Source organism: Thermobia domestica, chromosome 14, assembly GCF_964235325.1.
Source record: "Thermobia domestica chromosome 14, izTheDome1.hap1.1, whole genome shotgun sequence".
Lineage (NCBI taxonomy): Eukaryota > Metazoa > Arthropoda > Insecta > Zygentoma > Lepismatidae > Thermobia > Thermobia domestica.
Genome location: NC_137467.1, coordinates 142470706 through 142495718, shown reverse-complemented (window position 1 = coordinate 142495718; position 25013 = coordinate 142470706). Strand labels below are relative to the sequence as shown.

Genomic DNA, 25013 nt, shown 5'->3' with positions numbered 1-25013 from the left:
CAGAAATAAGTTTGTTTCACCTTGATGTTACTATGCAACAACCGGGTTATGCTGGAAGGGGTCACATAAGCTTAAAGCGGAATAAAAACCGCTTCTCGAGTTACATCCGAGAGAAATTGTCCTCCATTTGAACTCGGAACCAGGACTAATTGGCCACAAATGCTATATGTCTGGCGACTCACTCACGAAGGAATCCTGATAAAAAATACGTTGTACTGATCTTTACATTCTTCTTAATATAACTGTCAAGAGTCATTTCAGAAGGACAAAAAGATAAACAGTTGCACAAGTGAAACTATTATACAGAATTACATATGGACAATTTCAAAGTACTACGGAGTGCAGAAAAACTAATTTAGTTCAAGTTAGTTAACAACGACTTTTATTGGTTTAAATTAAAGAAATACACCGACTTAATCTGCATATCAATAAGAAAAGTGAATAAAATTACGAATTATTATACATAAATAGATACTAAAAATACTTCTCATTTCACTAAAGGCCTCTCGTGGGGTCTGTATGACCCCCCCCCCCCACACACACACAAAGTACGGCATTTCGATATATTTTATCAATAGTAGACATTGAACGAAACAATATTTAGAATTTTTCTTTGATTGCTATTACATAATAATAATAACTACAAAAAATTCACAAAACAAACATTTATAAATTAAAAAAAAAAAAGTTGCTTTTGTAGTATAATCTTTCTGAGTAATGAATGGGGAATTTAGATCTGAATACAATACGTATAATACACGGGAGTGAAAAGTGATAACCCACAAATGTGTGTTCATCCAGATTTTACAAACACTTACACTTTTACGATCATTTTTCGTTTTTTGGTTTAAACCAGCCAACCCTGGTGAGCAGTATACGTGCATGGAACTTTTATGTCTTACAGGATGGAACTATCCAAAGCTATTGTAGTGCAAAAGAAAGTGTAAAAAGAAGAAACCCGAGTACAGGCGTAAAAGATAATTTGTTATGCCTAGAATGGGAAGACGCAAGTTATGTCTTGGTGCTTTGAACTACAGGTAGAGCTACTTCAATCTAGTGTAACAGTGAAGTCCAAAGGAGATCTTTCAAAGAGAATATATGATGCAGTGAATAAGAGAATAAGAGATGCAGTGCGCAGCACGCAGTCCGCAGCAAAAAACATGCAACATGAGCGTATAAGTTTATTGTGAAACTACACCTAACAGCGCAGGGAATCAACATAACGTCTAAGTGGCACGAATCACGCCAGGAGAAACCTCAACGTCCTCCCCTGCATACATTGGTGTGGACTGAATCATTAATTAGTACCTTACTATCCTTTCAACAGAAATCTGAAGTGTTGATACAAGTCAGCTAAATGTACTTTATTTTTTTCTGATTATGTCTGCAACAAATGCCGTCATTCTTATATAGAGAAGGAAGAAATGTAACATTTAAAAAGTACATTTAGCTGACTTTCTACAGGCAGTACGGAAAGCTCTAGTTCAAAAGGGTAGAATAACTAACTAACTAACTAACTAACTCTATGGCCTATGGAACCCGGAGGTTCAATGCCGCGTTCACAAAAGCTCTCCACTGACTTCTATCCTTAGCTAACTGCATCCAGTTTCTACTCTGTATTCCAATCTCTGCGAGATCCATCTTAATATTGTCCTCCCATCTGCGCCTAGGTCTTCCTAATGGTCGTTTTCCGATTGGTCTTCCAGTCAAGACTTTGAAAGCGTCTCTACTTTCTTCCATTCTAGCTACATGACCCGCCCATCTAAGCCTCCTAGACTTGACGACCCTAACAATGTTGGGTAAACCATATAAATTATGTAGTTCCTCGTTATGAAGTTTCCGCCATTCCCCATTCCCGTTCCTCTTGGGTCCGAATATTCGTCTCAGGATCTTGTTCTCAAATACTTTCAGTCTATGTTCTTCCCTCAGAGTATAAACTCTCTGTAGAATATAAACTCGAAACGTTCCTGGCATGTCAGTACCATCCAATAGGTTGTCTAGCCATTTCCTAGGCTAGACATGAAAGACATGATACTGAAAAGTGTGTTCTGATAAAGGGAAAGCAACAGACACCCCAAGAAAGAGAAAATGCAAAACGTCGTGGTGTTCTGAATACAATGTCAGTCTTTGCGGGCCAGAATATTCAAGTTGTATTATATAAGCCTACATATATGTAGAACTGGAAATACAAACCTTTTCATCCTTTAACAAAAACGTATTCAAACAATACTTATGTTTCATAGCGGTGAAGAAATTATCTTCATTTTGATGTATAAAACTTGTACCGGTATATCTACAATTAGTCAGTCACCTTAATAAATCAAAATCAATTGCTTTTATTTGCTTATATATAATTATTGTGATTATCGCATGAGATAATAATACCGCTAATCGAATAACAAACAGTGGTGAATATTGAGACAAGCCCGCTGATTAAGTCTTATGTACAGTCCGCAGCAAAAAACCTGCAACATGAGCGTATAAGTTTATTGTGAAACTACACCTAACAGCGCAGGGAATCAACATAACGTCTAAGTGGCACGAATCACACCAGGAGAAACCTCAACGTCCTCCCCTGCACACTTATTTTGGAGCAAAAAACTTGTCGTCTCACAATAAACTTACATACTCATGTTGCAGGTTTTTTTGCCGCGGACTGTACCAACTTATACCAGGTGGAAGAGGAAATTGATTACATTAGCGAGTCTGACTAAAACCTTGAAAAACTAGTATTCATTCTTACTTGTAAAATGGTGAAGTTTTCCAATACACTGTTCATCATGTACTTTTCTGGAAGATGTTTTAATTTATGAATAAAGTTGATCATGTATTCGCACATCGGTGATCGATGAATTCGATAAACAAATCGTCCATTTTCGAACCTTGCGTACTCTGTTTCCACTTTTTCCACTACTTGCTTCCCAAATGAACACACTTTTGTTGAACAGGTAATGGTCATGTTTTCATTGCTTTCGTATCTGAAAGAAAAATTAAAACATCGAACAATAATCACAAAGCCGTTTTCACATCTGTACTAGATTATTAATTCCATTCCCCAGAAGGACTTTTGCTAATCTCTCCCAACAATCACTGACGTACAGAATTTACCAAAATTAATGTTTTATAACAAAAATTAGGGGAAAATTAGGAATACACATACACGAAGTAATACGATTTACAGTGAAATTAAATTCTACAATGAGGAAGAACAGTCAACTTAGAATGTTCCTATAGGGATGAACATATTGTTGATAATAACAATGTAATAATAATACCAGACATTCTTCTTCATACTTATTACCATAACAATTTAATATTAACCAGACATTCTTTTCTACTAATTACCAAAGTATCACACACAAAACAGTTAAAAAAGGTAACCCAGAATTGGAAGTAAATTTAATTATCGTTTCACACAAATTAATTTCTGTACAAATAATATTTCGTATCATTATCTAATTTCAGATATTCCAGATCAAATGCAGTGATCATACAACCATTAGCCACATTTCCCACACTGGAAAGATTATTGTGCGCGTACTGAAGAAATGGGTGGAAAGTAAGATAGAAGATCAATTTGAATTCCGGAAAGGAAAAGGCACCAGAGATGTCATTGTTGATGAGAATTATATTGGAACGAGTTCTTGACGAAGAGTTGTATTTGTGCTTCATCGATTGGCAAAAAGCTTTCGACAGGATCAATTGAACGAAACTTCTGCAAATACTTGAAAAAATCGAGGTAAATTTGAGAGACCGACGACTCATTCGCAACCTGTACATAGGACAACGAGTGAAGTTGAGCTTGAATGGAGAAGAAATCAATAGTGTGGAAATTGGAAAAAGAGTCAGACAAGGTTGTAGTACGTCGCCCCAATTACGCAACATTTATAGTGAATATTTAATGAAGGAAGCATTAATGGGAATTTGAGATTTCAAGATTGGAGGACAGATCATTAACAAGATCAGTTATGCAAATGATACTGTTATTATTGCCAGAACTGAAGGTCTACAGGAGATGACTGACAAAATAGTTGACACTAAGGAAACTATATGAAATGGAAATAAACTTCGAAAAATCGAAAGCCATAAGAATATTCCCTGCAAACGCACCCTTACGAATCACAATAGAACAAAAAGAACTTGAAGAGGTTGATAAGTCAAGTGTTTGGGAAGTATTTCGACGAGAGACTTACTATACCAAAAAGATCAGGTCAAGAATTGCCATAACTAAAGAAGTATTCAACAAGAAAAGATCACTCTTAACTAGCAGGCTTAATATTGGACCAAGGAAGAAGTTGGTAAAGTATATGGAGTAATGGACTGTATGGTTCAGAGACTTCGACATTACAGAAGGTGGAGAAGAAATATTTATAGAGCTCTGAAATGTGGTGTTGGAGAAAGATTCAGAAGACAAAACTGGCGAAGAGAGCAATAAATAAAGATGCTTTAAAATGGATACGAAAGAAGAGGACGCTTTCTGCCAGCATTCTACGTAGGAAGGCCAACTGGATTGGACACATCTTGCGAAGAAATTTTCTTCTTATCGCCATAGAAGGAAAGATGGAAGAAAACCGAGGAGCAGGAAGAAAAAAACTGCTCGATGGTTTGAAAAATAGAAGAAGCTATTGGGAGTTAAAACAGGAAGTTGAAAATCAAGAAACGTGGAAAAAACATTTCCAGGTCAAAATAAATATTAATAACTCATTAGTCTCAGATCCTGCCAAAAGGCAGACTACTTAATAATAATAATAATAATAATAATAATAATAATAATAATAATAATAATAATAATAATAATAATAATAATAATAATAATAATAATAATACAATTTCATGTTAACTTTGAAATAACAAGAATGGCGCCGTAGTGGCTCAATGGCAGAGCGCTTAGTTTGATCTCAGCCTGCGCCAAGTGGGCTTTGTGATTGACAAATATCGTTGTATGGGAGGTTTTATTCTCAGGGTTTTCCCCATTTCCTCCCCCTTTCTTCATTTCACCATTATCATCCATCTCATGACAACCGTCTTTCCTTAGCCTCGGATGTTAACCCTTAAAATGATAAGGTGAGTCCATTGGACACATCTCAGAAAATAAATCAATTTCAGTAGTTTACTATAAGCATCATAGATGCTATTGTCAAAATATGCTCCACTAGCACATATTAAATGGAATTACGGCTTAATTCTATTAATTGGATCATTAGTTTTTTTTAATAATATTATTTTTGCAAAAAATGTAGCACAGAATAATAACATGAGTCCAACTGACTCACTATTATAGATGGACATATTTTGTCTCGTGTATATTTTTGTTTACTAATCGAAGAACTCAAGGTAATAAACATGCAGTCCTTGATGCATGTGGAAAAGTTTATTACGTAAAAATAGGCCTAAAATTCAAAATGGTACAGGAAAAATAAGTTGAGTCCAAACGACTCACCTCATCATTTTGTGTTACAAAAAACGCTTATCATTTTAAGGGTTAAATTGAAAATGAATAAAAATGCATAAACAAATAAGAATAATAATCAATAATACGAAGGAGTCATATATTATTATTATTATTATTATTATTATTATTATTATTATTATTATTATTATTATTATTATTATTATTATTATTATTATTATTATTATTATTATTGAAAAGGAGAAACAAGATCAAGAAATAAATTACATAATTAAAAATACTTTCACATTAAAAAAAAAGGAAACTGAAATTGAAATAAACAGTTTTTGATAAGGTATCAGTGAAATTAACCCAAATATGGTTCCAAAATAGGATCATAAATTATCTATTTCATAGTAAGATTTCTTTCGCACTAAAAATACTCCTTACACTAAAACTTATCATAACAGAACTTTTATTCAAGATATTACAACGTTTTGAACAATATATTGTTACCTGCACTGAGCGGGAACCTTCGTACTGCGGCACTAGAAATATGGTACTGTACTAACTAACTAACTCTATGGCTTATGGAATCCGGAGGTTCAATGCCGCATTCACAAAAGCTTTCTATTGACTTCTATCCTTAGCCAACTGGATCCAGTTTCTACTTTCGATTCCTATTTCTGCGAGATTCATCTTAATATTGTCCTCTCACCTGCGCCTAGATTTTCCTAATGGTATTGTACGATACAGTTAAAAAGGCAGGTTCCGTTGTATTTACTTTCACGTTGCTGATAGTGGAATCTTAGCCAAAATAATTGCTAAGACAAAATAGTTTACTTGTAAACACACTGAGTCAATTATACGAGATGGGTCAGAAATATGGCTACATGTTTGAAGTAAATGTAGCGTGCTACTGTATATTGTAGAGGAAAATGAAACATGGTATACAAAACTTGACATTTTTTTTTCCTTTCAGGCAAGAATCACGAGTTCGAACTTAGGCCATTATCCAAGATGCCACTGAACATACAGTAGCAGCAAGTTAGTTACAGCGTGGATGAGTGCGTATCAGAATGATCGTCACGACACGAAAACTGACAAGATGTGATTGTAGCGTAACAGTACTGCCATCAACCGTGGAACAGTGGATAAAATACTTACAGGGAATCAAAAAAACTTTTGGATGGGTCTCGCAGTAGTACCAATGCAGCAATTTTGGTGACTGCTGATTACGCATGGATGTAAACGGCGAGCAGCTTGAGGCAATAATGTGAATCTGGTTGGTATAATATGTTAATGTTTTCAATATGTTTAAGCAATAATATACTGTATTAAAAATAAAAAATTCTACATATTTTGCACTGTTTTATTGGAATCCTAACCTAAATTCCCTTCCTTATACAGAAGGAAAATATTGGGTTAAAATTAATTTTAAAAAATGTAAAAAAGTATTTTCTATTGTGTCTGGTTGGTATTGTTCTTTAATTAAAAGAATTTACTTTCCAATAGCACTTTTTCACTTTCTGTAAACACAGCAGTGTCGTCACATGCCCCAATGAAACAGGTAGTCATATTTCTCACTCAGTATATCAAAACTACTAACGTACAACTAGTAAGTACCATTCCATAATGCATTGGGTCTCAATCTTTTTTTTTTTTTTTTAATACGCCCAAAACATCGCGACACTTGTAGTTTTAGTAGTCATACCAACTTCACAATACTTACTGGCTGGTGACGCCATAAAAAGCTCCGGCTTCGTCCTGGATGTTTGTGTTCAGATCTGCCCAAAATTTCACCAGGAAGAACGCATTTTGTGGACCCTTGTCGTAAAGCTCCTTGAGACCGCCCTTTTTCTCGGGGAATTTATCGTAGATCTGCCGAACGTCTACCGCCTAAAATAAAAATTTGTATGAGAAATGTAGGAAACATATTAAATGACAGTATATTTTATATATATATATATACAGGGGTTGGACAAAAAATCTAAAACGTTTGCAAAAGTGTGAAAATCATACCTAGTATGGTGTGAGGCCTGGTTTTGCGTCCAAAACAGCTTGGATCCGACGTGGAATGGACGTATACAGCTCCTGAATCGTGGTGTGTAAAATTTTGTACCACTGTTCCTCCAAAACATGCTCCAGTTCCTTAAGGGATGCTGGTGGAGGGTAATGAGACCGAACACGCTTTTCTAACTCAGACCACAATGGCTCAATGATGTTCAGATCTGGTGATTGTGGGACCCAGGGAAGGTGTGATAGCTCCTGGTCATGCTCCTCAAACCATGATTTCACCGTTTTTGCAGCGTGACAGGGTGCCAAATCATCTTGGTAGATGCCATCACAATCAGGGAACAATATTTGGGCCATGGGTAGAACCTGGTTCCCCAAAATGGCCTCATACGCCTTAGCATTCATCATTTCATGCAGGGCTATGATGGGACCTGCAGAAAACCACCATATCACTGCCCATACTGTAACAAAACCACCCCTATGCTTTACAGTTGGGAGCAGGCAATCTGTATCATAGGCCTGCGACGGAGTTCTCCATACGTAAACACGACCGGTTGTTGGAAACAAGGTGAAGGTCGATTCATCGGACCACATTACGTGTTTCCACTGCTCATGAGTCCACGCCTTGTGGTCCTTGCACCACTGGATACGCCTCTTCGCATTTACTGCTGTGACCAGGGGTTTGGAGATAGCGGCCCTGCAATGAATTTTCATTTTATGAAGTTCCCGTCGCACTGTTTTCGATGAAACCGGGTTCTGTAGGCCGGAATTGAGTTCAGACGTAATTTTCATTGCAGTGGTCTTTTTAGCTGCTACAATCCGTTTTAATGCCCTCCGGTCGCTATCTCACAGGATTGTCTTTCGACCACTGTTGTGCTTTGCAGACGTCGTTTGCCCATGAATTGTGCATGCCCTTGTGACACTGGGCACAGTGCCTTTCGATACCCCTACAATGTTCGCCACTGTTGCCACTGAAGCTCCAACCAGACGGGCACCAACGATCACGCTTGCTTTATTGTATCCATATTAGAGCTGAAAGTTTTAGTACACTTCTACCACGTTTTCCGTTTAAAGAAAAGGATCAGAGATTGTGAAATCCATTTTTAGGATTTCAATCAATGTTATATATATATATATATATATAAAAGTTTTTTGGTACCTATTACGGCTTCCGCTCTATGGGAATCAACAACGAAGCCGAAAGTGGTAGTGGATTTCTATCCCGTCTATGCCAATAAAATTAAAAAACTATGAAATGCGTTCTACTTTACTAAGATCCCATCATAGTTTCGGTAGATGGTAAAAAAATTGTTAAATGTTTCCCACATCCTAAATTCTTGTGTTAAAATCATTACTTTAGTTCCTGATCCAGGGCAATACACTTTAAGTGATGATGACACAGAAATTTGAGGTAAGAAGCATTTATTCTCGGTTTCAGATTGCCAAATATGTCATAGCACCGTAGCCAGTAGCAAATACTCTGCTTTTCTTTCAGAAAAGACGAAGAATTATTTATCTAAGTTATACATGTGCATATAATACAACATTTCTGTAAATATGACTGTTGCGTCTATTCGTAGAAGTGGAAGAAAATAAGTCACTTTGTTTGGTTACTTTTAAAAGTGCATTTACCTACAGTAAATGGCATTATGATCTGTATAGCTCAACATAATTGAAGAGTTTGATGTAATAAGGGCGTAAGCGAGTTTACGACTTTTTTTTTTTTTTTTTTTTTTTTTTTGCATCAAACGCATTTGTGGCTTTTGCCATGCTTGTTTAGCCTCCTGGTAACATTTCAATTCAATATCGGAATAAAATGCTGCATATTACATTGTTTTATGTAAGAAAAAACACTAGTTAAATTTTGAACATCATTTTTCTCCAATTGCATATTTCAGACTTACGCCCTTATTGCATCAACTCTTCAATTGCAACCCTACCTACAGCCAACAACAGGAAAAGAAGCATGACAAATTTGTTCGATTTACCTAACTCGAATAAGTGTTACGACAAACTTTGTAAAATGTAGGCATTACTTTTTCAGTACGTAAACGACGAAAGTAAGAATTAGTTAGAATAACAACAGGAAAATAGCAAGTTTATTCCTTCTCAGTTAACTTTCTTGCGATAGAGAAGTTCGGTAACATTAATTCAATTGTTGCCACGTCGTTCGACGGTGGAACTTTGGGCTTCACTCTATAGCGGATTGCATCAGTTTTAGTTTATGATCATCGACATATGCAGTTATGATATTTTTATGTTATCCTTATGATTTTTTTTTGTGTTGCGGTCGACAAATTTTGCTAAGACCGATACAGAATGAAACCTCTTATAATCCGTGTGAGTAATTGAGTGTTTTTTTTTTTTTTTTCTGCATTTGTTTTGTTTGTCTTGTATTCTTGTTATTCATTTTCTTGTCATTGTTATTGGTGTTATTGTTAGTGTTGTTAATTAAGCATCCAATTTTGTTACAAGTCTTGACAATACTTCAATTCCTGTTGTGCTATTTTTGGAGACAATAGTTGCAAATTCTCCACGGTGTTATAAGAAGCAAAGAAAGAGCAACCTTTTTCCACTGGTGGAAAAAAAAAAGTTATTTGACGTTTAAAATACAAGATTGGAGAAATGTGACACGTTCATTCAAACAGTAATACGTCACAAAACTCATATGTATAGGAAAATATAGGCTTCCTTCTTTGCAAAAAGTTCATTATATTGTACCAGATGATGATGATCTGCCTACTGTATCACTGTCGACGATGCATAGCCTGCTACTTAACGTGGGACTGAGATTTATGTTTCGTAAGCAACGTCGAACGTTAGGCTAAAGGAGACGGATGACCAATGGAAATGAATGATTGTGAAATTAAATTTTTGGGCTCTTCAACTGGAAATCAAGCCGAGGACCAGGTACACCACAGGCGTATGTGCTTGCCACTCGACCAACAGGGAGGGCATTTCTCGTAAGCGCTGATCCTTATTGATTGAAAGAAATTACATTACAGCATTGAGGCATAAGTATTAGAAGAATATTAACAAACTTAGGGAAGCAGTTAGGTGTACTGTTTCCACGAACGAACCCTGGGTTACACAAAATCAAAGGCATGGTACTAACATAGTAAAATCGCCCAAACCGTCCTCAGGCGGCTTCAAAGGAAACGAAACACCATTGAAGAAAACCACATGTTTCTTTGTTACATGAGAGGGATATTTCAACAAGTCCTTCCAGTTGACCTGCTGAAAAAGAAAGCGATGCTGCAACTTTCACCCTCTTGCTTACTGATTCTTCAGTATTCTCTGCAGAAAGACAGTGCGTGTGTGCTTTTTGCTTTTCAAGTTCTATTATATCTAGTATTTTACGTTACTTTTGTTTCTGTTGCATCCTCCTCCTTTCGTCTCCCTTAGCTTAAAGGGCATAATTGTGGGGTGTTAAACTGAAATATTTAATTTATTTTCAATTCAATCATTAGTTTCATGATGTGTGCTTATTTTACTCTTAAATATAGCATATTGTAAATATCGTGTAACTTCCATAACGATAACACGTGTACGAACCAAACATGTTACGTTGTTCGCCCTCCTCCCCCTTCTCCACGTACAGGCACCAGTGCTGCGAAAGCCCGATGAGAAAAGAAAAATACAATCTTTCGTCGCCAAGCCTAGAAGTCTGTCCGTGAACCGTCCCTCTTCATACGATTCCTTTAATGATTGTTGTGTTAGTGATGTTGATATTTATTATTATTATTATTATTATTATTATTATTATTATTATTATTATTGAGTCATTTACCCCTGTTTGGTTCGTATATTTTTTTAGTTTTTCATTTCTTAAACCTACTTTTCCTACCAGTAACAATTATTAGTGGCAACGTCGCGCTGCACGACGTCACGTTGAACGTCACTTCCGTTTTCCTATTTTCTAGATGTGAGATGCAGTATAATAAAAAGTCTTTTTTACCTACTACAGAAGATAGTTTTTACCGAAACCGTATTGAGATCTCATTAAAGCAGGACGTATTTTTTTTCTATTTCTTAAATAACATGCATGAGTTCCGTACTTACCATAGATTACAAATCTGTCCAGTTCTACTTATCAACGTGAAAGATCTGTTAAATCGCAAAGAAGAATACAGACCAAAGTACACAATCGATACAGTGAATAGAAAATTAAACAACGTAGAAATTCACAGTAGCTACAGGTTACCGAATATGTGGAGGGTAAGATTGTTAAGTCTAAGATAGATGAGACACATTACTGGCATTGAAAATACAGCTATTTTCCTACTGTTCCCACTTTGTTACTATAGAACTCAAATCTTGTTCTTTCACAAAGGAAATTTCAAAAATTAAGAACCATTTCTATTAATAAACACAAATTATGCAACACTTAACTACAGGTGCTTCAAAAAGAACTGTATAACTTGATAAGTACTTACAGAGCTGGTTTTTGTCTAATTTTGTAGCAAAATCGATCAACCCATCATTTATATATACACTTTACAGTTAGGATCAATATGACTTACATTGGTGATTTTGCGAACATCCCATCTGAAGGTGATTTCCTGTGAAACCCGCAGCACGTCAGGCGTAACTTCTCCCATTGCAGCGTAGTTTCTTGCTCTGCATGTGGATCACCCAACTCGCTAGAAACACGCTGGGTTGATTCTGTAGGGCTGTTTGCCTCCCTTGCTCTTCATTACCATACAAGGGGACGCCATCTTTGTTATACAACTGTCACTAGCGCTTGTGGTGTGATATTCGGTATTACACACTACATGAGACAAAACTCTCTATTTTGCTACAAAGTAACACCAATACCAGCTCTATAGTTTGAATCAATTTATATGAATTTTAAAAAATGTAGTCTTTTTTTTTGAAGCACTCTATACATTTGGTTTGTGTTATCCTTAGATATTAAAATATAATATTTATACTATGTAAGTATCCGGAACTCTTACCTCTAACAACGGATCTGCGTACGTGACAGATCCCCCTATGTGTACGAAAAGGTGCTTATGATACTGGAAAAGAAATAAACAAACATGTCAGTAAATTTTAAAAATAACATTTGTTAGCAACAATTCATTTCAAGTTCAACAATTATGCTTCTTAGGCTCAACAACACTATAAAGGAAGGACAACAAAATAATTATTGCAAAGGAAGGAAGTATACAAATATGGCGTTCATCTGTTGCATAGATCCGATCGAATTTGAAGAGTAGAAGAATTGTTTACATCTGAAACAGTCGAGACTTTTTATGCCAGTGCAGTGGGATCAACAGAAGTTAATTTTCGGAAAGTTTCAAAGAAAAGACGTGTGACAAACGAGGTTTATTCAAATTATCTTAATCTGTTCTCAGCAAAAATTTCTTAAGACAAAAAACCCATTCAATTCCATATAATTAAACCCATATTATGCAAAAGCTGTTTCAGACTGACTGTAAATAATGGAAAATTTACACTTTCGTTTAGTTTCGTTATAAAAATTTCCATTTGAGTTTTACGCATTAGAAACATTTGTACACTGCAATTATATATTATAGCGCAGGTGTTTGTGCACAGTGAAAGATATCTATACAACTATTTAACGAAAAGAAGCAGTGTTTATATATTGTTTTCAAACACTAATTCTGAGTTCAAAAAAATTAGTCCGAAGAAAGATAATAGACTGTTGGTACTTTTTTTCCTTCCCTTCGATATTTGCTTTGAAACTTTGATGCTGCCTTTTCATTATTTATAGTGTAGACGTATCATCGCAGTTAGCGAAGATAAGTATTATTTTTATGTTGTTAATCAAAATCTTCGTTTATTTACCTCACGCGGACTCCTTTTTGTATTTTTTTTTCTATCTACTTTTAAAAATCTTTCATACAATGTGGGAAAGAATACCATTGTGTCTACAAATGTGAATTATGTTGTTTATGCCAACTGTGTAACATTTACGTTATGTAATAATCTGTATGTATTAATTGGTAAAAACTGTTATAATTTCCTATTACATAATGCCTACGAACGTATTTCTCTCTCAAACTGACAATTCTTTGCGAATATTGAAAATTTTGGATCCTGAAACATGACATGTAGTAGTTTCCATGCTTACTGTAGTCTCTCTTTCACCATATTTAAACTGAGGATTTCTGAACCTCACTCAATTGGTCTAGTATTTCTACCAATTGCTAATAGAGTAATAACCTCTACGTTCAGAGAAACAGCAGCGTCCGCAACGCTATTTCTGTATTCAACCTTTTCCTTAAAGAAATAAAGTAGAATTCCACTTGACTTCGTATCGATCCAAATTTATCAGCATCAGAGAAAGAACCCGTTACCAGGTTTACAAGGGAGCCATGAACATCAATAACCGCAAGTCAGTGAAAGAAATATGCTTATGAACATATGTTCATAATTCTTCTTTTAACACATAACCTGGTTAATTTTTTAAAAAGAATAACCAATACTCATCTTTTATGTGCTTGACAAATCTAAAACTATACAATGGCATACTACTTACTGTGTCTGGGTCCCTCTGCTGTTCCATAAACGCTGAGAACTCTACTAATCGAAGTTTGTGAGTGGCTATGGCTCGACCTTCCCACGGTGGAGGGGGCGGTGCTTGACCTGCTGGCAATAAGCTCATGTCAGCAGATGATACTGCAGTCGCTGGTTTCCCTGTCGCAGGAACTCCGTACGGTGATTGTGAAAACGGCTTAACACTGAAATAAAGGTCACGTAAATTATGAATTTCTTGAAGTTTTACTAATTAGAAACAATTATTTTATTTTTTTATTTAGTTGCTTTTGAAAACAGTAAATTTTACTTTTGAAATCATACGATAAAGTTAAATGTATTTTATGAAATGGAAATGAATATAAAAATTTTAACAGAAAATCCACAAGCAGCTAGGTTTTTAATATTAATCCCTAAGCAACAAACAACAATTAAATAGTTTGAACTGAAATTCTACAATGAAGTACAATTCATAGATACCAGTAAATACAATTACATAATATTAATCATAACAATAATCGTAGACAGATTAGCACCTTGAATATCCAGTTTAACATATGTTTATTTCTTAAATTTTTAGGCTTCGAACTGGATGTAAAGTGGGAAGAAAAAAAAAAAAAAATATTAGATACATGGGTTAAAATGTAAGTACCTTTTATTTGGATTTTCATATGCCTACATTAAGACCTCTTGTTCTAACTACAGTAGACTCCCGAATACCCGGCCTAATGTGGCGGAAGGGTAGGCCGGATAACAAAAAAGCCGGATAGGCCGGAGTTCTATGAACTAGTTTCTTCATGAACATTAAGCATATAGCTCAAGAACAATTTACGAATACAGTACTGTACGTACTATACAGTTATAATCAGGAACAGCGGCAACGTACTGTACTGAAGTCCGTTACGCACTAACGAAACAATGAACAAGGAGCAGAACGGTGCTCTTCTGCTGTCACAACTTGTATTTTGCACACGACATATACGAGGATCGAGCTCCTTCGTGGCTAAGCGGTTAGCGTACTCGCCTTTGGCGCGGGAGAGACCCGGATTCGATTCCCGGCGGGAGCTCATGTGGTTCGGAATCCGCGTTAATAAACTCAAAATCAACTTAACTCAATGTAGGAGGACTGTAGCAAACGACCGCTTTCAATGAATTTGCAATGTTGCCAATGCAACGCCTTGCCTTCTTCATTTAATTACGATAAAAGAAAACTACGCTGGATACTCAGGAGACGGATATTCGGAAGTCTACTATATCTTGTATATAAAATTAAACCTGCTCTAGCGTCTACAATATTAAACTAAGAATTAGAATATCCCACGAGTTAGGAGATTATATAATATAAATTCAACCGTCCGATGTGTTCTGTAAGTGGATTCTGGGTTGTCCAAGGAGACGAATGTGGTACAGTTCATTAGTTCTGAGAGGTTAAACACCCACTGCAAGAGTGATAAAATGAACGGCTGTTCAGGGCAAGCATAATGGTTAACACATCTGGAGAGAAGCCGGAAACCCAGGGTCGATTCACATTATCGTCATTGGTGTGTCTCGCTTTACTTATACCTATAACTACTAAGAATTACTATTAAATAACAAAAGAAAAACTAACTCTTACTGAAAAGTTTAGAAGAAACAAGTGTGATTATCCCGGTAGTTTTTCGTAGTATGATGAATTTGTAGTAAAAATCGCAAGGATAGTTACAATTAATTTAATTTTATTTCGAGACTCAAATTCAACCGAAACTGAACTTCGAGTATTATATTATAATACTGGAAAGATTTGTACGAAATAGTGGTTTATGATGTTACTGCAATCGCGAAAGATCTAGTTTGCTAAGGCCAATGCAAGATATTTATCAATTTTGTTCGTGAATTCTTGTCCGTAGATGAAATTAAGAGTTAAACACATGTGAAATTATATTTATTAACAGAAGTTGTAGAATACATATTATACTTACTTTCGTACGCGGTACAAAAATGAGAGAAATATGAAGTTACTTTAAGGAAACTATTAAAATTACGCAGATACGATTGCAAGAATATAATCTTTTAAAGAGACATGGGTGGCCAAGTTTTCCTGAATCAGATTGTACATATGGTTACATAGTTATAATATCCACTTACTCTAATACAAAGACTATAATTTTCACTACTTACTCTTGAGATGTTCCTGGTTGTAATCCTGGCTGCCAGAACTGAAAAGAAAGAATAAAAATTACTTGCGAAATCTAAAAGCGAACCCTTAATTAAAAAACATATTTGCAAAGGATATACCTAATAGTTTACTTGTGTACATATTAAATAATAGTATACCTAATAGTTTACTTGTGTACATGTGAGAAATATTTAAAAATGTGGTTTTACGATTCACTATAGTCTAGTAGCAGAGAATTGAAATCAAGTAAGCGGTAAGTTTACAAGTTTGATTTTACTAAAGCGCATGACTTAACTGTAACAAATATAGTACATTTTTTAAACCCCATTTCACATTCCCACGATCCACAATGCAATCATTACAACATGTAGGGAAGATATTTTTCAGAATGGCTATATTGATTACATATCGACATATAAGTGTCATCTAAATTGGAGTAATATATAAAAAATACTTAATCCCTTGATCTTATAAAATTATCATTTAACAATACGTAGCGCCTTGGCATGTGTGTTAATTTACATAATATTTTGTACACAATGAAAAGTTAGGCTAGAAAATTTTAGGTATTATTATCTACTCTTTGGAAAATTTGAAAATACTATAAAATTCAATAAATTCTTAGGACGGCACCATCCTAAAAACGTCATTTCAGGCTGTCAATTATTATAACTTTGATTTATATTTACAAGAAACAGTGCTCATAATCACTACCGTTTACTACTATTTATAAATTCAGATAGATATAGACGAAAATTTTGTGCTAATTAAGGCATCCAAGACAAAATTTGAGAATATAGCTGGATCAGTCCCTGTACCGTTACCTGCTCAAGCATGGAAAAGAAAATTAAAAGAACACAAAAAAAGCACCACGTACCCAGACAGGACTGAATTTCTGACTATTGTAAACAAAATAGGACGCGACACATGGGAAAAAGATTTATTTTAATACTATTTAAAACGTAATAATTTTGAAATAATATGAAATTAATCAGAGAGCAGTACGCAGAATTTTTGATTTACGAATATATTATATATATATATATATATATATATATATATATATATATATATATATATATATATATATATATATATATATATATATATATATATATATATATATATATATATATATATTTTCAAAACCACCAATGTGTTATACCGTTGCCAAGAAAAGAGAACACCTACTCTGTACGAGTTCTTTTATTAACATCAGGACGAATGGATTGATTTAAGATCACTTTTAGGTAAAGTAGAGAACTATGTTAACTCCACAGAAAAGAAAGCTCCACTTAAACTTGTTCGTACTCGAGTTGAACCGTTTTAACAAAACAACTTTTTTTCTTTCTTTTTCCTTTCTTTCTTTCTTTTCTTTTTTTTTTCGAAATGCGTTTTTTGAGGGGTTCTGGTACATTAATATGGGCCTCACACACAGAAAACACGGCAAAACTGAATATTTGTCGTTGTAAAAGACACCTGAATATAGTAAATCTTCACACAACTCGACATCTTCACTTTTCAAGATTCTACAAAACTAATCTTTTATACAGCATAGCTGAAATTACGAACATAATTTTCAAAAGTGTAATTTAATAGACTAAGAAATATCCAAGCTGGAAGCATTTGGAATGTGGTGTTGGCGCAGGATGCTGCGCATATCATGGACCGAAAGGAAAAGGAATGAAGACGTACTAAAGGAAGCTACTGAAGGACGACAGATCATGAAGATAATAGGAAAAAGAAGAAACAGCACGCTTGGCCATCTTATTCAACACTCCGATTGGATCACTGTGCTGATAGAGGGAAAGGCACAAGGAAAACCAGGAAGAGGAAGACCAAGGATAGAATATCTAAATGCAGTTACGAAGAAGAGGCCTTATCAAAGTATAAAACAGCTCTCCCAAGCGAGAGAAAAGTTTTTAAAATTTCCATGTTGACCACCAATCTATGGTCGAGGTGAACGAGAACAAGATCCAATGAAAGAAGGTGCACAAAATCTTACTCTGAACTTATTTTCTGATTCTTGTGGCTCCCAAAACAAAAAACTCCACAATGATGGCAATGCTTATGGGTTACACTGAAAGCTCAAATATATTTAAAGGAATTTAGTATTTTTTCCCCACAACAAAAACTCCATAATGATGGCAATGCTTATGGGTTACACTGAAAGTTCAAATATATTTAAAGGAATTAAGTATTATTTTCCACAACAAAAACTCCATAATGATGGCAATGCTTATGGGTTACACTGAAAGCTCAAATATATTTAAAGGAATTAAGTATTATTTCCCACAACAGAAACTCCATAATGATAGCAATGCTTATGGGTTACACTGAAAGCTCAAATATATTTAAAGGAATTAAGTATTATTTCCCGATACGTGGGCAAAGTTTTTTGCATCCTGATAGGATTTTTGGCCTTAATGATCATTATAAAGATACATGAAAAACTGAAAATAATTTTATTTCTTTAATGGTAAATCACTTTAAAACTGATTAACATGCATAATTTCAGTAAGTTTTAACAAGGCTCTCTGGCTATTATATATGCAAAACAATATCGGTCCAAATTTGGAAACAAAAATTTGAATTAAGAGTGTTGTAAATGCTTATAATGCCTGTTAAAGACAAATAGTTTCTAAGATTTATTGTTTTAGTGCAACACTAGGAATCATTAATACCAATTAATACCTTAAATTTATATAGGTTGTTATTATCATCATCATCCAATGAATGCAAATGAAAACGGACTAAACAAAAAAGACTGCATAAAATTTTTGTTCTTGATTTGATTAGAAAAGCAAACTCGTGTGATTTATATTGGTTCTAGCTGGAAAATTTGTTTTGAGATTAAAAGTACAAGGATAATAACAAAGTAAAATCTTAACATGGCGAGTAACAACAATATATCCTGATTAGATTAACTTGACGCAAGACAGAACTCAATACTGAGCTTGTGTTTTCTGAGGCGGTGAACTCTTGTATTTGTCACGATACAATGTTCATCGCCTCAGTATTGATAAATGAACAATTCAAATACATGGAGAAGAAATCATATTCAAAGTACACATCCGGTTCGTGAATTATCAAGCCCTGTGGCCAGGAAACTTTCTCCAACGGCAGATTGTTGTTAATTCCGTAGTTTATAGATTAATGAATTATGAATGTTAATTTGAAATTTTTGAGTTTTACGTGCTACGGTTATGCCCGGTAGGCTAAAGGAGACGGTGATGATAAATGAATGGAATGGTGTAATGAAGAAAGTAGGAAGAAACGGGAGAACCTCGAGAAAACCCATGCACACGGTGTTTATCCACCACAAGGTTCACTTGGTGGGAGCAGGGTTTGAACCCGGGATCCCATGCACCAGAGGTGAACGCTCAACCACTGTGCCACCGCGGCCCAGAATGTTAATTTGGTTAGTACAAGATATCAAATCATATATTTTTGAATTATTATTATTATTATTATTATTATTTAAATCACATCTCTCGATCAGTTCACTGAGAAATGAGGTTGGATACTAGTAGCAGCATACAAGAACGTCCATTTCTCGAGTTTCGACGAAAATATCCAAGAGTTTAATTCTTAAGCAGCAGAGGTAAATCTACGAACTCTTTCGTAATAAAGATTTGTAAAATTACTTGACGTTTTCAACTTCAATCAGTATCACTAATGCCTAACCGGGAAGAGTTTGGAACCCAACTTGACTGGGTGTGCACAGTAACAATACTACACTTTGTTTGCTTTAAGAATGAAGTTTTCTTGCAGCTACAAGAAGGTGTGAACATTATGTGTGTGATATTTTTATGTAACTTACCACTGAAATGCATGGTTGTTAAATTTAATTAAAATCATGCCTTGTATCAGGGAAAATTAAAATTCTATCAAACTGAATTTGCTGCTAATCTAGAAATGGGTAGGTTCCTACCTCAAGAAGACTGCTCTAGTGTTCCACAGGAAGGCAGAAGCTATAGATGTATTTCCAGTCTAGCAGCGAGTAGAAGCCACTGATAAAGAAGTCAGCGAGCATTGAAACAGTTTAATAGTATTCAAATTTCCCCGTATGCAAAGTAAGATCCTCTATATATAAATATTCAATATTTATCCTATAATTACAATTAGCAGTAATTTGTAGATAGGCCACTTGAATATCTTGTATGAAATATCGGAATTCGGCTATTCATTAACATTCAGAGTTTTCTTCACTTATCGGCAACAGCTTACCTACGGCACTTGCACCTAGTGACGCAAAAAGCTTAAGCTTAATTACATCTTAAGTAGCCTATAGATAATATTAGACATTATTATTATTATAAACAAATGCTCCATTCAAACTATTATTTATTAATTAGGTATTTACTGTATATTTTAATAATTATTGGTAATTTATTTCTATTATTAAATATTAAAACACCCCCAAAAATACAACCAGTTGGTTGCTTATCTGCTTTCAATATCTATCATCTTGACTTTTTACGCGCAAGTTTCAAATCGACATATTTCCGAATCTTTTGTGAACTGGATAAATGTTTCTACGGATTTTTTTTTTTTTAACTCAAAATAATTAAAATAAGTTATACTACGACCTACCAAATTTGTCACGAAATACCCTGTTGAGAGTCATACCAATTTAAATTCGTGTTATTTTCCTCCTTCAAGGTAATTGGAAGTACCATGCAAAGAAAATAGGGTTTACAAAGGAACTATGAAACAGACTGATTAAAAAAAAAAAAAGTCTGTGATATGATGGGTGACAGATGAGAGTTTTCCAGGACATGTATGCCCACAAGGAACTTCCTACAACTAACCAACGACAGACTCAGGGCGGCGAAATTTCGCACGTTCAACTAGTAGTTAGCGCATTGAAATGAAATCGTTGAGTTTTACGTCCCACGGTTATGCCGGTTAGGCTAAAGGAGACGGTGATTATGAGAAATGAATGAAATGGTGGAATGAAGAAAGTGGGAGGAAACGGGAGAACCCCGAGAAAACCCACGCACACGGTGTTTGTCCACCGCGGGGGCTGGGATCGAACCCGGGACCACAAGCACCAGAGGTGAACGCTCTACCACTGAGCCACCGCGGCCCCCTAGTTAGCGCATTGACTTTCATTCATTAATTCTATTTTGTCAAATCTGAGGAAACATTTTCCCAGACACTTGAAAACTGACAGTAACTAAATCATTCTTAACATTTCATACTTAGAGGTAGTTCCTCATTGATGGGACGAAAGTGACATGAGGTAAAATGTAAAATGCAAGGCTCAAGTGCCAGGTATCTATATGAATTTGATAAGTTACTATACAATCAGCCTTCTTCAAAATTACTACCTTCCAAGGTGCACCGTTTCATGTAATGGGTAGACTGCAGCGGCTTCTTCACGGCTTTTCGAAAGTGATTATTTTCCAAGGTGCATCACTCTATGTGGTAAGTCTACTTAGTGGTTTCTTAACACGTTAGCTACCAAGAGTGAATTTTGCTGTTCACCGGTCGAGTGTTAAACGTATTTACTTACACTATTTTTCGTTTATGCATATTTTTTTTAAAAAACATAATGTTAATGTCGAAACATAATCTAAGGCAAGGTATTAAATCCGCGGGCATGAAAGTTGGGAGTCTGATCGGACCTACGTGTGTGTTTGTTTACGTCAAGGGGATAAATTAATAATAAACAAATGACTATTAGATAGAGTTGTCAGTTCAACTGTATATTTGCAAGCTAGCTTTGTGTGACAAATATGGATGCATTTCTCTTGCTTAGAATAAGTAGTTTCTGTGTACAATGAAAAACGAAGAAATACGCGCAGAATTTGATCTCATTAGTAATAACAATATAGTGATACAGACCTTTCTGGATATTCAGCAAATGACGGGGACTTCACAACACTGCCATCTTGTCATAATAAATTAGAATAATGAATCCACTGTTAAATTTTTAACATGTTATTGCAAAAGCAACATCGTAGGTCCGATCGATCCTACAAGAACAGCAAATATTTGTTACTTGATTCTCAGCACCCCTAGCGGCGTTAATCGGCAACATTAACAACAAAACCAACAATGTAAATTTATCCTGTATTGTGTGTGGTAAAAGCATTACAATTCAAAATCTTTACGTCCCACGTTACGCTGGCTAGGCTAAAGGAGACGGTGATGATAAAAATAAATGGAATGAATAAAGTGAGAGGAAACAGGAGAGCCCCGAGAAAATCCACGCACACAGTGTTTGTCCACCACAAAGTTCACTTGGCGTGAGCTGGGATCGAACCAGAAACCCCCATGCACCAAAGATGAACGCTCTACCACTGAGCCACCTCGGCCCCGCACTACAATTCATTAAATTAGACACAGCACTTCACAATATAAGTACTCTGGTAACAACAACTCGATGAATTAGAAATTATGGGGGTCCGATCGGACCTACGAGGACATTTTCTTAGACCGCTCCAGTAGGTCCGATTGGAACCACATGGCGGCTAACATGTAAAACCCTTCTTCAAAGTGCTACTTTGTAAGGTGCATCTCTCCATATAATGAGTAAACTGCGGTGGTTTCTTCAATTTTACTTTGTATTTTACCTTTCCTTCCACAATTTAAATTACTTTTACCTTTCTAGGAAGGACGGTGCCTATGTGCGAAATATCAAGAAGAGTATAAGCGTATGGAACGGTATATAAATTCAGTTTTGAGATCATAAATTTTGAGAATTTTCTTCGACCTTTTGAACTTCAAACATCTCAAAACAATATATTAACACTGAGAATGTATACCGAAACAACATGCAAACCCAAGCCACGAGCGCTATTTTTCAGTACTGAAAAAGGAAAAAACAAAAAAGTAAAATAACGCGGAATTTCTTTGGAATGACTCTCTCTTAAGTTAAAGAAAATAATAGAACGCTTACAGCTCCAGGATACGAAACTGGAGAGGCAATCCCTAAACTGGCCAGTCCAGCGGCGGCTGCTTTGTTATGTAAGGCTGTTGCGGAGACTATTTGTGCACTCGACATGCTGGACATCGTCTGCAAAGCTTTCTCCTTAGCTGCCTGGTCCTGTTAAAGAGATACCAGTTGCTATGTTACTGCACTATAAGTTACAATTCACAGGAGTTATGTATTCTATTGTTCTTTTACATTAATATTATAACAATTAAGTTATCCCTATAGTTACATTTTATAATATCGTACATTTTATACAGGGTATTTCAGAATTCCTATTTAAACGTTTAAGAAATGATTCTACTTACGAGAATAATAAGCAAAAATGTTTTGTTTTGTTGAAATCGGCTTAGTTTTTGAGTTACGAGCCTTGCTAAATGAAGAAAAATACACTTTTACACCTCATTGCACAATCACTGGTGGCTTTAGAGGAAGCAGTTTATATAAAATTCTGAACAACGAATAAGTCACTTTTTTAAGCTGAGAGTGCTATGCAATGAATTTTTCATATTGCCAATTCTTTGCAGGGCAGGTTTATTCTAATTTTTTGAAGTACTTTAAGAAAACTCGTTCCGAAGTATTTAGAAGAGGACTTTTCTTAAGGCATCAAGGAAACTAATATGAAAACAAACAGTTTCGGAACTTCTCTTATCCTTTACCGATGTTCTATTTCCGCTACGCTATCAACTAAAACATGGTGATAGTTTGTCCTTTAATAAGGAGGAAGGTTACATCGATAAAGGGTGCTGAGCAGCTCTGAAACAGTTTATTTTTGTATTAATTTCCTGGATGCCAGGTAAGAAAAAAAAAATCCCCTCTTCTAAATATTAAATATATGCACAGTGTCTAAACATCTAAAATTGATATTTTTGGTACAGTACAGCTTTCTTATTTTTTTACGCCGCTTCCTTTAAAGCCCATTAGTGTCCGTAATATGAACTACTCTCTTTTCTCACACTTTGCGTGGCTTCTGAGTCAGAAACAAGAAAAAACAGACTTCGGTTATTTCTCCCTAGGTTTTTTTTTTTTTTTTTTTTTCCAATTTATTGACGCGAATTAACATGTCATAGCATTTTTGAAACACCTTGTAAATATAGCATGCAGATAAAAAGAGGTAATATTACGGATAAAGAACTAAACAAAAAGTAACATATTAGACAGAAGTAGTGGCGAAATTATCTCTTTACAAATGCGTTACTGAAATGAATTTCAAGCTGCTTGAAGACAAGTATGCCCTCACTCAATCGAAATTTTAAATTTTGTCAGCTCTAGAAATGTAATTTGCACTTATGGAAAGAGCAATATCTTTAAATTTAGTGCAATATTAAATGAAAAGTGGTAAAAAGTTAAACAGCTTTGCAAGAATTAAACTGCAATATTTTAGCATGATTTTAAAGATAGCATTTTAATACGTGATGTGCCGTGAAAAGAAATAAAAATAAAGTTTTAAGTTTGAAAATTTAGATTTATTTTTTTTAAGTTTATTGCTAATATTTAAGAAACTATTAAACAAATCCAAATTATAATTTTAGTTACATGGAGCTCGAAAGCTGATGGTACCTTAACAGCAATCTAATATTATGCTTATTTACACTGCACACACCAACGTCTATGGTCAAAGGATACCTTAATTTTCTAAAATTTGCCTTTAAAAAATCTTTTAAAATTTCTTCTTCCATAGAATTGTAATTTTCGAAATATAGAAATCTTATTTATTTGGAAGCGGAGGGAGAGGAAAAGTATGTGTGTCGGGATTAAAATATCGAGACATTAGAATCTTTCTCAGAAATCACCCGTGCATCCAGCTCACAAATTGGAAAGTGCTCTACCTACAAAGTCTCTCAGAAAAAAAAAAAAAAAAAAAAAAGAGGAAGAAAACTTTAAACTTTATAGATCTTACTAAACTGATATTATTTTTATTTCTTATCCGGTTACATTGAAGAATATTGGAACTTCCTGAATTTTGTGTGCATGTCCTTATAGATTTTCAACATAAAAACATTATT

At 34.9% G+C, this 25013-nt stretch overlaps 1 protein-coding gene across 9 annotated transcripts in view; it reads right to left on the bottom strand.

Moving 5' to 3' along the window:
• Positions 1–25013, bottom strand: part of sd (TEA domain transcription factor 1 homolog scalloped) — a 388541-nt gene that overhangs the window by 5661 nt on the left and 357867 nt on the right. For 7 of the 9 annotated variants that reach the window (XM_081738954.1, XM_081738951.1, XM_081738953.1 and 4 more), the window contains 6 exons: positions 22975–23121; positions 16067–16104; positions 13914–14115; positions 12364–12426; positions 7122–7288; positions 2744–2978 (listed from right to left, as the gene is read on the bottom strand). In XM_081738954.1, the coding sequence (XP_081595080.1) occupies positions 2744–2978; positions 7122–7288; positions 12364–12426; positions 13914–14115; positions 16067–16104; positions 22975–23121 (852 nt within the window). The remainder of the gene's footprint in view (positions 1–2743; positions 2979–7121; positions 7289–12363; positions 12427–13913; positions 14116–16066; positions 16105–22974; positions 23122–25013) is intronic. The other 2 variants (XM_081738958.1, XM_081738960.1) reach the window with 1 other exon arrangement.